General features: G+C 42.8%; 1 protein-coding gene across 3 annotated transcripts in view; it reads left to right on the forward strand.

Annotated features, from left to right (window-relative positions):
- The window catches only part of LOC121560873 (rho guanine nucleotide exchange factor 12), an 88,458-nt gene that overhangs the window by 44,102 nt on the left and 32,050 nt on the right, over positions 1-12,306 (forward strand). For 2 of the 3 annotated variants that reach the window (XM_041873702.2, XM_041873703.2), the window contains exons 4-14: positions 2,587-2,643; positions 5,530-5,628; positions 6,702-6,751; positions 8,148-8,205; positions 8,951-9,153; positions 9,388-9,465; positions 10,239-10,358; positions 10,741-10,857; positions 11,214-11,351; positions 11,662-11,760; positions 12,054-12,164. In XM_041873702.2, coding sequence (XP_041729636.1) covers positions 2,587-2,643; positions 5,530-5,628; positions 6,702-6,751; positions 8,148-8,205; positions 8,951-9,153; positions 9,388-9,465; positions 10,239-10,358; positions 10,741-10,857; positions 11,214-11,351; positions 11,662-11,760; positions 12,054-12,164 — 1,130 coding nt within the window. The remainder of the gene's footprint in view (positions 1-2,586; positions 2,644-5,529; positions 5,629-6,701; positions 6,752-8,147; positions 8,206-8,950; positions 9,154-9,387; positions 9,466-10,238; positions 10,359-10,740; positions 10,858-11,213; positions 11,352-11,661; positions 11,761-12,053; positions 12,165-12,306) is intronic. The other variant, XM_041873704.2, reaches the window with a different exon arrangement.

The following is a 12,306-nucleotide window of genomic DNA, read 5'->3' on the forward strand; positions in this document are numbered from 1 at the left end:
ATGATGCCATCTATTTTGTGAAGTGCCATCTATCCTGCAGCAAAGCACCCCCACAGCATGATGCTGCCACCCCCGTGCTTCACGGTTGGGATGGTGTTCTTCGGCTTGCAAGCCACCCCATTTTTCCTCCAAACATAACGATAGTCATTATGGTCAAACAGTTCTATTTTTGTTTCATCAGACCAGAGGACATTTCTCCAAAAAGTACAATCTTTGTCCCCATGTGCAGTTGCAAACCGTAGATTGATTTGCACTTTTCACACCAAAGTACATTAATCTCTAGGAGACAGAACGCATCTCCTTCCTGAGCGGTATGACGGCTGCATGGTCCCATGGTGTTTATACTTGCGTACTATTGTTTGTACAGATGAACGTGGTACCTTCAGGCGTTTGGAAATTGCTCCCAAGGATGAACCAGGCGTGTGGAGGTCTACAGTTATTTTTCTTGGCTGATTTCTTTTGATTTTCTCTATGATGTCAAGCAAAGGGGCACTGAGTTTGAAGGTAGGCCTTGAAATACATCCACAGGTACACCTCCAATTGACTCAAATTATATAAATTAGCCTATCGGAAACTTCTAAAGCCATGACATCATTTTCTGGAATTTTACAAGCTGTTTAAAGGCATAGTCAACTTAGTGTATGTAAACTTCTGACCCACTGGAATTGTGATACAGTGAATTATAAGTGAAATAATCTGTCTGTAAACAATTGTTGGAGAAATTAGTTGTCATGCACAAAGTAGATGTCCTAACCGACTTTTAACAAACTATAGTTTGTTAAAAAGAAATGTGTGGAGTGGTTGAAAAACGAGTTTTAATGACTCCAACGTAAGTGTATGTAAACTTCTGACTTCAACTGTATATTTTTCGTAGTGCAAAATAATTTTGCAAAGTGAAAAAACAATACTGTACATTTAACATTTTTCTTCAATGTGCTATAAGGAGGTGATTATTTAACTAGAGTTGAGTAAACTGAGCAATACATAAATAGTCGGCTCTTTGTAACACACATTGTAGAATATATATTTTTTTTTTTATCACGCTGCCAGATTGAGTTTTGCACTTTTTACAATTATTTTGCACTACGAAAAGTAGCCTATAAAGATACCCTGGCAAGCTCTATACAGTGTCTTGCAAAAGTATTCGTACCCCTTGGATTTCTTCACATTTTATTGTTAAAAAGTGGGATAAAAATGTATTTAATAACAAACAAACAAAGGAATTAAATAACTAAAATATAGTCATTGCATATGTATTCAGCTCTTTGTAACACAATAAAATGTGAAGAAATCCATGGGGGTATGAATACTTTTGCAAGGCACCGTATGTCTCTGATCACAAGTTGGAATGAGTCTAGATGGGCATTTCCAGAGTAACGGAATTATGCTTTGACTCTTTAAAATGTATGCCAAACAAAAAGCATTGATTTCAAAGTTTAACAAACCATACAACTCTATGCACAAGGACTACTTTGAACAATTTACACAGAACATTTCACAAAAACACATTTACTGGAAGAACTGTGCAGATGCCAAGTTTGTTAAAAGAATTACGGTAAAAACTCCCTCCGTTTTTTTGTTTTCCAAAAGTTTTGTTCAATATCTGCTCCAATTAAGATTCAAGATGTCTGCAGAAAGAATGGCGTGTCAGCCATGACATGACACCTTGAATTTGAAAAAACAAACATTATTATGGTTATTGAACTACAGTAGGTGAAGTGGATTTACATCCAGTAACGGAATTACGGTTACAGAATTTCATAATCGGCCCCTGATCTGTACTGTACAGTGATGCATAATTATGGATATGAATATAATTCTCTTCATGGTGATGTACAGTGCATTCATAAAGTATTCAGACCCCTTCACTTTTTCCACATTTTGTTACATTACAGCCTTATTCTAAAATTGATTAAATTGCTTTTTTCCCTCACCAATCTACACACAATACCCCATAATGACAAAGCAAATACAGGTTCTTAAATCTTTGTAAATGTATAAAAAAATAAAAACTGGAATATCACATTTACATAAGTATTCAGACCCTTTACTGAGTACTTTGTTGAATAACCTTTGGCAGCGATTACAGCTTCAAGTCTTCTTGGGTATGACGCTACAAGCTTAGCACACCTGTATTTGGGGAGTTTCTCCCATTCTTCTCTGCAGATCCTCTCAAGCTCTGTTTTTTATTTTTAATACATTTGCAAACATTTCTAAAAACCTGTTTTCACTTTGTCATTATGGGGTATTGTGTGTAGATTGTTGAAGGGAAAAAACAATTTAATCCATTATAGAATAAGGCTGTAACGTAATAAAATGTGGAAAAGGTCAAGGGGTCTGAATACTTTCCAAATGCACTATATAGGTGTAGTCAAACAATATGCCTTCTTCATTCATACTCAGACAGCTACACTCCTGTCATTCCATCCCATTGTTTATTAACTAATGTTTTATTAGATTTCTCTGTCCCCATGTTTTCTCATAATTGTATTTATTTTTATTTGTCTCTTTTTGCGCTGGTTGTTGTTCTGTTGGATGTTGTGTTGCTCTGCCTCCCCCCTGCCCGCCTGCATTCTGGTGGGCCAGATGTTCTGGTGCAGAAGAGTGACTTTCTTCTAGCGGAGGGGAAGCCCGAGTCCTGTGGTAAGCTGCTCTTGGTTGGTGTCGCTAGGCTAGCTAGCTGCCTGCTGGCTGTAACTGCTGGTGCTGTTTCTCTCTCTCTATCACTCACTCGCTCAACCCATATGCTCCTTCCGACCCACAACCCTTCCCCAGCCTGGAGCTCAAATCTCGCCTGGCCCAGCCTCTCTTTTGTTTTGCTCCCCCCCTCCCATCCGTGTAAGCTACACCCCCGACCAAACGTCCCACCCAAACAACTCCGAGCACAGCCCCCCTATATGGGTGTATACACACACTGCATTGGATGCGATGCCTTTGTCACAACAATAGTAAAGCAAGTTTTAAAGGCCAGCTAGGATGTTTTGATGTAAAGCGCTCAGGTTTGTGGAGGTCATGTTGTTGTTTTATGGAGGAAAGTCTTATGTATATCAGGACAAAGATAGCATGATAATATGCCAGCAGAGATGCATGCAGTTAGTCCGTCGTGGCCAAACAGTATGAGTGTGAGCTTCTAGACTGGAGAGACTATCCTACCAGAGTTGGGTCATGTTCAATTATCTGCCAGATTAGATTTTACCGATGTCTCTCGCTCCTTGGATGAAATTCAATCTCCTCTGTGCAGAATCTATTGAAACGACCTCAATAACAAATGGAGATTTTAATTAAAAAAATTGTAAACAGCACTGAATAGACTAGGAATGTGTTCATTGACCATCAGTAGAAGCCCTCATAGTAATGCCTAGTTTAGCCTATACCTTCCACTTCAATCGAACGTCCACTCCCTTCCGCACAGGGTTCCAGAGATTTGGGAGTCCGTGCGGATGGGAGCGGACTTCAATATTGTATACTTTTGTTTGAGCGGACTTCACGGACGGCACAAAAGTGGAAGGTGTAGGACTAACTAAGACTTAAATCTCATGAAATCATGTATGACAGTGAATCAGCAGTTTGGGTGTGGTGTCTGAATGTCATGGGCATTGCTCTCCCCTACACGACCCAGGCAGCACTCAGCAGTTCCACATCCTGCCTGTTGGAAGAGCTCAAGGAGTGCACAGTACTAGTTTTCACTCACTGACCCTGTCCAGCCCAGTCAATTACTAACTCTTTGCTCTCCAAACACCTGTCTGCCCTTATCTCCCAGTACAAGAGGTCTTGGTGTGTGTGTGTGTGTGTGTGCATCAAGCGTGCACGTGTTTGTGTCCGTTCTTGCGTGTGCGTGCCCTTCTGTTTCAATTATTTTTGTGTGGTTTTGATTGCAGTGCCTTGACCTCTCAACACACTCTACATACACTGTTCTACTAACTCTCCACCCGCTAACTGGTGTGTGTACATTAGCCTACAGATTTCAATAACTCTTGCACTTATTTGACCATAACATTTATAGTGACCAATGAGTGCAGTAGTAGTCATAATTTGAATCCTTCACCTTCACCCTCGGTTCACAGTGTTGTTCTTTAGGCCTGCTACCTCTCCTTCACAGGACACCACTGGGTGTCTGTGTTCACCTACAAACTGGTGTCGTGACTTTCATTAATCTGATGACTGATTTATCGAATCAACTAACTATTAATTCATAACCTCTTATCATATCATTCTGAACGGTCGTAACCTTCTTGTATCTGCAAAAACCCCAGCTTTACTTATGATTCAGCACTACACAAATTGGCTTAATTATTTATTTACTAGCTAACTAAATAATAACACAGAATAACATACACACTTAATACATGAGAAAAAGGTCCCTAGCGGACTAACAACAACATGACTGCTTGGTTACCAAAAGAGGGAGTGGTAGAGAGAGAGAAACACTTATCGTACATTTGGAAACTACGCTCACAGTAATAATTTACTTTGCACAACAACCACCGCCCGTTTGGAGTAAGAAATCATGAATGTATTTACTTGTGGATGTCTTTGTTCGTCGTCTATCTCTGTCGGACCAAACCTTCTTGGGAAGGGTTTGGTTGGGTCTCCTGTGGGTGTAAGACTCTGATTGTCCACCAGAGGTCACAATGTCCTTCTTAGTTGTTTGGTCTGTAGTGGAGTGTTTCTTCAGAACAGTTACTCACCTGTACCAGTGATTGTCTGAGAGGGGAGCTTTCTTCTTCCCACCTCGTGTGGTTAGTCAGAGTTTGAGCCACTTTACACGCACAGCTGCAGTCTGGCAATGTTCAGGTCTAGTCTGGGAGTTAGTCTTCTTCACCTTGTGTTGAGGTTCAACGTTCCAACCATTTTCAGACGTGTAGCGACCGCCTCGCGTCTTTCTGGTCTGATATGTTAATTCTTAACATATCTTTTATACACTGGTTAAAAGGATGTTCCGTGATGCTAACACGCTCCCTGAGCTCCCTCAGGCGTGGCTACTTACTGTGCACAGCTTTATATGAAAAACAATATCACATTCCTATATTAACAAAGATACTTTAATCATTTTTCATATTATATACACAACGTATTGGATAAAAACTTGACAGATGAAGGCGATATACTTTCCAAGTTACAGTATTTTCTTGATATCATTCTTAATGACATCACAAAATAATAAACAATATTCTTTAGATCCCCACTGACCATTCCCCACATTCTTAAATATTGTTCCAGTATTCACTTTTTGGACGGTCGATTTTTGGGCGGCAAAAGTCTCTGGGTACAAAGGACATTCCTTTAGCCAATACTGGAGTGTAAAGAGAGAGAGGCCTCTCCTATGACATGGTGTGAGGTGTCAAAAAAACCCACATCAGTTCCCTCCTCCCCTCTTCTGTGGGTGGGAGAGGCCTGGTTACTGTCAACCATTGGCAAGCTGATCTGAGCCATTGGATCCTCACACAGGACAGTCATGACACTGGCCTGCGTTGAACTGAATCTGAGGCCCTGTTTGTGACATCATTGTTCTCTCTCTGTCCTGCGAAGGGCTTGTCCAGCGATGTGTGATCATTCAGAAAGATGAGAATGGCTTTGGGCTGACTGTGAGCGGAGACAACCCAGTGTTTGTGCAGCTCGTCAAGGAAGGTAAGGTCGACCCACAATGGAAATAGCCGTTGTCTTTGCCTTCACTACTTTTCATTCTCAGTAGTCTCCGGGCCAAACTTCAGCATCAGACCATCAGCCAAATACTCGTAAAAAGTCAGGAACTAACCAGGAAGTTAGTTTGAGGCTCTGGTGTACTACCATATCATGTGTGAGAGATGGGAATTCTAGCAGGCCCTGAATCCAAGGCCCTTTATAGAGGCTGATGTGTGTTGTCAGCAGTTAGAGCTGATGCATAGAGAGCTGCACACATTAGGGACTAGTCTGAATGTAGAGCAGTGTGAAGAGAGAGAAGAGAAAAGGGAAGAGTTCGGGGTCTCAATTTGTGTGTACTCTTATGGATGTGCTTGGTCATGTTTCTCCCAGTTTAAGTTATTGTCTATGCTGTGGATACAAGTGGTGTAGACTACTTCTCAGTATCCCTTACACAGCCCAAAGGTGCTAACATACAGTAATGCATTTATATACTTACTTTATTGATACAAGTTTATGGTATATCACTCCTTTCAGTCAAATTTCGGACAAATGTCGGATATAAAAGACCTGTATACTCTTTGCGACAGGGTGATATTACAGTACACATATAAAGCAGTAGCGTGACACGGTGAGGAATTTCTGCCTGGTTGCCTAAGCTCCAGACTGACGTGTATAAAGCCACAATGGTGTTTATGTTGTGACAGCACTGGTTCCACCTATGTCTCAGTTGTCTCCTGACTCTATAATATTCCTCTGAATCCTATCCCATAATGAACCCTCTCTCTGGCTCCTAAAGCCCTATGTCTGGGGAGGAGCGGCCTAATGGGCCCCTTCAGCAACACAACCACTGTTATGGTTAGGGGCCCGGAGTTTCTCCTGATCAGGTCTGGAAAAACTCAGGCCCCTAGTTATGGTGTATGATATGTTACGATATATGATGTACTTCAACATTACTTTTATAGTGCAAACAGTGGTATTGTAATGGGTATATTGGACGTTGTTAATCTTATACACTGTTCTTTTTCTCTCCTAATGGGATGTTATGTGTTTTCCTGACTCTTGTCCACTCTGATTCCAAGATGGCGCTGCAGAGCGTGCGGGTGTACAGACGGGTGACCGGATCATCAAGGTACACTAATCTATACAGTTGCGGCCAAATATATTGGCACCCATGCACTTTTCTTAAATAACTCCTATTTCTTCTCAAATAAGTTCAAATTGAAGAAACATTTTGGTCTCCACACCTTGTTGTTGGATTTTCAACATTGCAGAACCAATTTTATTTTCGCTAACTTTGAGTTTGTAATTTTAATTTGAGAAAAGAAAGACACATGGCATGGACAACACTATTGGCACCCCGGAGCTAGTACTTGGTTGCACAGCCTTTGGCCAAAACAACTTGTAGCCATCAGTGAGCTTGCTGCACCTTTTTACTGGCAATTTTGCCCACTTTTCAGTAGCAAACTACTCTAATTCTTCAATGTTATAGTGGTACCCTACACCAACTGCTGTTTCAGCTCTTGCCATTGGTATAGATGTGATTTAGAACTGGACTCTTCACTGGCCACTCCAGAATAGTCCAGTGTTTCTTCTTGAACCATTCCAGAGTGCTTTTGATGTGTGTTTGGGGTTGTTGTCCTGCTGGAAGACCCACAACCTTCAACAGAGACACGTTTGTTGGACACAGGGTTGAACATTGCACTCCAAAACACTTTGATAATCAGCTCATTTCATGACATCACAGGGTAGGATTAAAAGTAAAAAATCTGTGATTTTCAAAAGCTGCAACGAGTTTCCAACCCAAGGGAGGGGTTTTTCCTCCTCACGTCACTGCAAATCTCATTGTATTTGAATATCACTGTTTTAAAAATGTATATTTCTTTCTACTCAACTTAGAAATGTGACGTTTCCACATATGTGGACAGTGGTAATATTGTGCTGGAGAGAATAAAAATTAGGTAGAAAATTGGTGGAGTTGCCCTTTTTAAGTAAATTTTTTTTTAATTGGTTCTGCAATGTTGAAAAACCAATAACAAGATGTTATTGTTATTTGAGAAGAAATAGGGAATTATTTAAGAAAAGTACAAGGGTGCCAATAGTTTTGGTCGCAACTGTATATATACCCCTTTCATAGTAGTTGCAGGGACCTGTTCAATTGGCACCAAACTGAAAATGTTTTGAAATGGAGAAGTGAAAATTGGTGCTCTTATTGGATACGTTTCGTGCCTACTGATCACGTCCCAGGTGCCTTGTTGCCATCTCCTTATATTCTCCAGTCACAACTTGTTTTGTGAACCGAGGCTTCTAGCCAAAACACCAGCTCCACAATGCCACCTGCTGGTTGGATTAGATCCCATCAAAAAACACCAAAACCTAAACATTGCGTCAGTCACCGGGGTGTGTGGGAAGAGGGGTGGATTAATGAATTACTGAATTGACATTAGGCTGGACAGGAAATTAACTCATTTGATTTCCAGGCAGCGTTGAATGGATTTTCACATTATGACTGTTTTCTTTTCTTCCAGGTGAACGGGACCCTAGTAACACATTCAAACCACGTGGAAGTAGTACAGCTCATAAAATGTAAGCATTGTAGAATTACTTTAGTTTTATTGTTTGTAATTGACACCGGAAAGTCGTAGCCTGGTTCCTGTTTGTGCTGTATTTCCAGCTAATATGGTCGTTGGGAACGGCACCTCCGTACCTTCAGGCTCTGATCAGTCCCTACACCCAAACGAGGGCATTGCGTTCATCCACCTCTGGCCTGCTGGCTCCCCTTCCTCTGCGGAAGCATAGTTCCCGCTCAGCCCAGTCAAAACTGTTCGCTGCTCTGGCACCCCAATGGTGGAACAAGCTCCCTCACGACGCCAGGACAGCGGAGTCACTCACCACCTTCCGGAGACATTTGAAACCCCACCTCTTTAAGGAACACCTGGGATAGGATAAAGTAATCCTTCTACCCCTCCCCCCCCACCAAAAAAACAAAAAAAAAACAAGTATAATTGTAAAGTGGTTATCCCACTGGCTATAGGGTGAATGCACCAATTTGTAGTCGCTCTGGATAAGAGCGTCTGCTAAATGACGTAAATGTGCCCTTGAGCAAGGCACTTAACCCTAATTGCTCCTGTAAGTCGCTCTGGATAAGAGCGTCTGCTAAATGACTAAAATGTAATGTAAAAATGTTGTGCCAAAAACCATAAAAGTTGGCAATACAGAACAAACAGATCTGGGACCAGGCTAAGAAAGTCATGCAATAGTCAAAATTAGGCCTATTATTCCGAATATACCTTTTTGTAACCATACCTCCGTATCTATCTTATTTGTTCAGCGGGCTCCTATGTGGCCCTCACAGTGTTGGGGCGACCTCCTGGGTTGCCCCAGATCCCCCTGTCGGAGGGCGAGGCTAAGTTGGGGTTCCCGGGGGCCCAGACAAGGTCATCCTCTGTCACCTCTCCAAACTCCCCGGGACAGCCAACGGGGGAGCGCCCATACAGCCCCCATGACCGCATCACCTCTCCTCTACTGAGATGGGTATGACCGCCTCCTCTCGCCTCTTACCATCTTCTGAGCTGCATTCCTCCTTTGTGCTCCATCTTCTCCATGTCATCCCTTTTTGCCTGTCTGTCTTCAGTGTTTGTTTACATTGTTAACGTTTGGCTGTTCATTCAAACTCTGTCCTCCATTGCTTCTTCACTTAATTTCTTCTACTGTGTGTTTGGTTCCATGTCCTGAAAAAGCCCTGTGTGTCTCCTTCCCATTGTACAGGAAGAGAACAACAGCGTACACAACCAAAAGGTGGACATCCTGCAGAAGATGTTGTCCAAGGAGCAACAAGATTTGCAGGTTAGCGTTCTATCTGGTGCAAGAGAAACTGTCTCTGCTAGTATTTGGACATATGCAAAATTCTGGGCCCGTATTAATGAAGCGTCTCAGAGTACGAGTGCTGATTTTAGTTTAGCCTTTTAGATCATAATGAATAAGAATTCATGGAGACCTGATCCTAGATCAGCACTCCTACTCGAGATGGTTTATAAATATGGGTCCTAGTCTATGAAGTGTTTTTCAGAGACTGCTCACTCTGGACATATGAGGTCAAATACTGAGCGACTGTCAAGAAAAGTAATGTTTTGTCGTTGGATGAGGTGACATTTTTAAGCATGGGAAGTCATGGTCTTTGTCCTAGAATTGTATTCTAATAGGTTTTGAGACGTTCAAAACAACACTGGAGTGTGTGGCTTGTGTTGATAAGAACATGGCTTTTCCTGTGGTTTTGGACTAGAACAGTCACACTAGCAGGCAGCCACTCAGAGCGAACCAGTCAACCCCACCACCTCCCCTCCAAGAATTATCTCTATTGCTTCACAGAGACACGTTACCCACTCCACTAAGCACACTATACTGCACTGCTGCTGCTACGTGTGTAAACACGACAGGGCCAGCATAGTATAGCCTCAGCAAGTGTGTTGAGAAGAAAAAAAACGTTTGAAAAGAAGTGCAAGTCTATACCGCTCAAAGTCAAAAATACTTTAATGGACTTGGCTACTTTGGATTCCAATGACTGTCTGACTGAGTGTCTCTGCTGCCCTCCCTCCCTCTCTCTCTCTCTCTCACAACAGGCAATGAAGGAGGAGTACAGCAGGAATCCAACGCCCAAACTACTGAAGGACATCCAGGAAGCCAAGAAGCACATTCCACAGCTGCAGGGGCAGCTGAGTAAGGCCACTGGGGGAACACAGGTAACTCGCTTCACCCCCCTCCCTGAATAAAAAAAATCATACTGTATCTTAAGTTTTAATATTGTATATTAGTGTGAGAATCTGTGGTTTTCTGTGAGCGCCATGATCAGGCCGATGAGTTTTCCCTGACTATGTAACCTTACCAGGAACAACTCTGTGCCTGAGTTTTAGCCTGGCCCTAAGCCATGATATTTATTTCACCAAGGTAGCTGGTCTGTGCATGTTCTGCTCAATTTCTGTAGACTGTGTGTGTTGAAACCATGACAATATAGATGTATGCTCAATGCTTACAGTCAGACAAAATACTTGTTGGTTTTCTCTTTAGATTATGGGGAATAGTTATATTTTCTGCGTGTGTCTTACTGTGTGATTTCATTCTAAGGATGCCATGCAATTGGGCGACGGAGATGACGGCAGCATGGTGGACATGGACCACACACCTTCCTCCAGGGGGGACAGTAGCAACGACCTCTCGTGGAGCAGCAGTACCATGTCCCCTGTAAGTGTTACTTTCAACTTCTGCTGGTGTGTGTGGGTATAGCTGTGGAGTGAATGCATTAGTAGGGACAGTCAATTAGTCAACTGTGAACTTAATCTCACGGGGGAGTCTCGCACCTAGCAGACAGTACACCACAACCACAACCCAAACCCGCAACCCACTTCTGTGTCCCAAACCTGGGTTCTGTTCAACAGGACATGCAGCCGAAAACGAAAATTAGTGTTTGTTATTAGACAGGTCCAGGTGGTAATTCCTCCCTGTTTCAGTCCAGTTTCTTCCATTTGGTGCCTAATGAACACGGCCCAGGTCTAGCTAGAGGAATGTTTGATAGCTTACCCAATGTTCTCCATTTGCAGGATCTCCGCGGTTTTGCACCTGCCTCCCCGGAGAGCCTGTACCAAAGAGACTTGTTGTCCTACCACAGCCCAAAGAGCACGCCCCAAGACCGCTTCAACTCTTGCCACTCCCCCGACCCAGAAGACACTCCAGACCTGGTGAGACCGAGACCTGGCTCATATTCATTAGGGCATGCAACTGAAAACATTTCAAAACGTTTTGCAACGTAAAACCAAAATGAGCATTTCTTATTGGACAAGTCCAGGTAGTCCCTCCCTGTTTCAGTCAATTTTCTTCCATTTGGTGTCTAATGAACATGACCCATGCCCTGCAGATGTGGAGCCACCTTCATTAAACACCCCTTTTATGGTAGATGAGTTTGTAAGCTACTCAGTGAAAGGAGCAGTCAACGCTCAATGAGTGAGAGATCTAAGTGCTGTGTTCCTCCTCTTTCCCCCACTCCTCCAGGACTCCCTGTCCCCCTCCACTGTTAGCAGCCCCTTCTCACGCTTCGTCTCCCAGATCATCGGAGCTGAGGACGACTACTTTGACTCTGATCAGGAACAGGTAGGCCCTAAATACATCAAAAATAAGGGAAAACTGTGCATTTTGCAAGATTGAAGGCCCAGATTATGGCCTATTGACCCAGACGTTTGGTTTTTAACATTCTTTACAAACACTGAGGAGCATGCCAGGGTGCTGGAGTTTTTTTGTCCAATTTTTTCTCCCCCTAAAAGGGTGACAGACTGACAAGCTTCACTGAGAGGATTTTCTAACAAGGTCAAGCTAGCTCGTAACACACACACACTCTGACACACACACACACACACACTCTGACACACACACTGTGTTTATCTCAGGTCAATGGCCAGTGCAGCTGTTTCCAGAGCATGGAGCTGCTCAAGTCCAGACCTGCCCACCTGGCAGCATTCCTGCATCATGTCGTCTCACAGTTTGACCCTGCACCGCTGGTAAGAGTCCCTACACGCACACACACACTCACCTGACCATGTTTGTGTTGTGACCAGTTACAGACAATAGAAGTTTATAAAAAAAAATAATGGGATGTCAGTTTAGTGCTGACACAAAGACATGATGGTGTACAATGTGTTT

This window comes from Coregonus clupeaformis, chromosome 5 (assembly GCF_020615455.1).
Source record: "Coregonus clupeaformis isolate EN_2021a chromosome 5, ASM2061545v1, whole genome shotgun sequence".
Taxonomy (NCBI): Eukaryota; Metazoa; Chordata; class Actinopteri; order Salmoniformes; family Salmonidae; genus Coregonus; species Coregonus clupeaformis.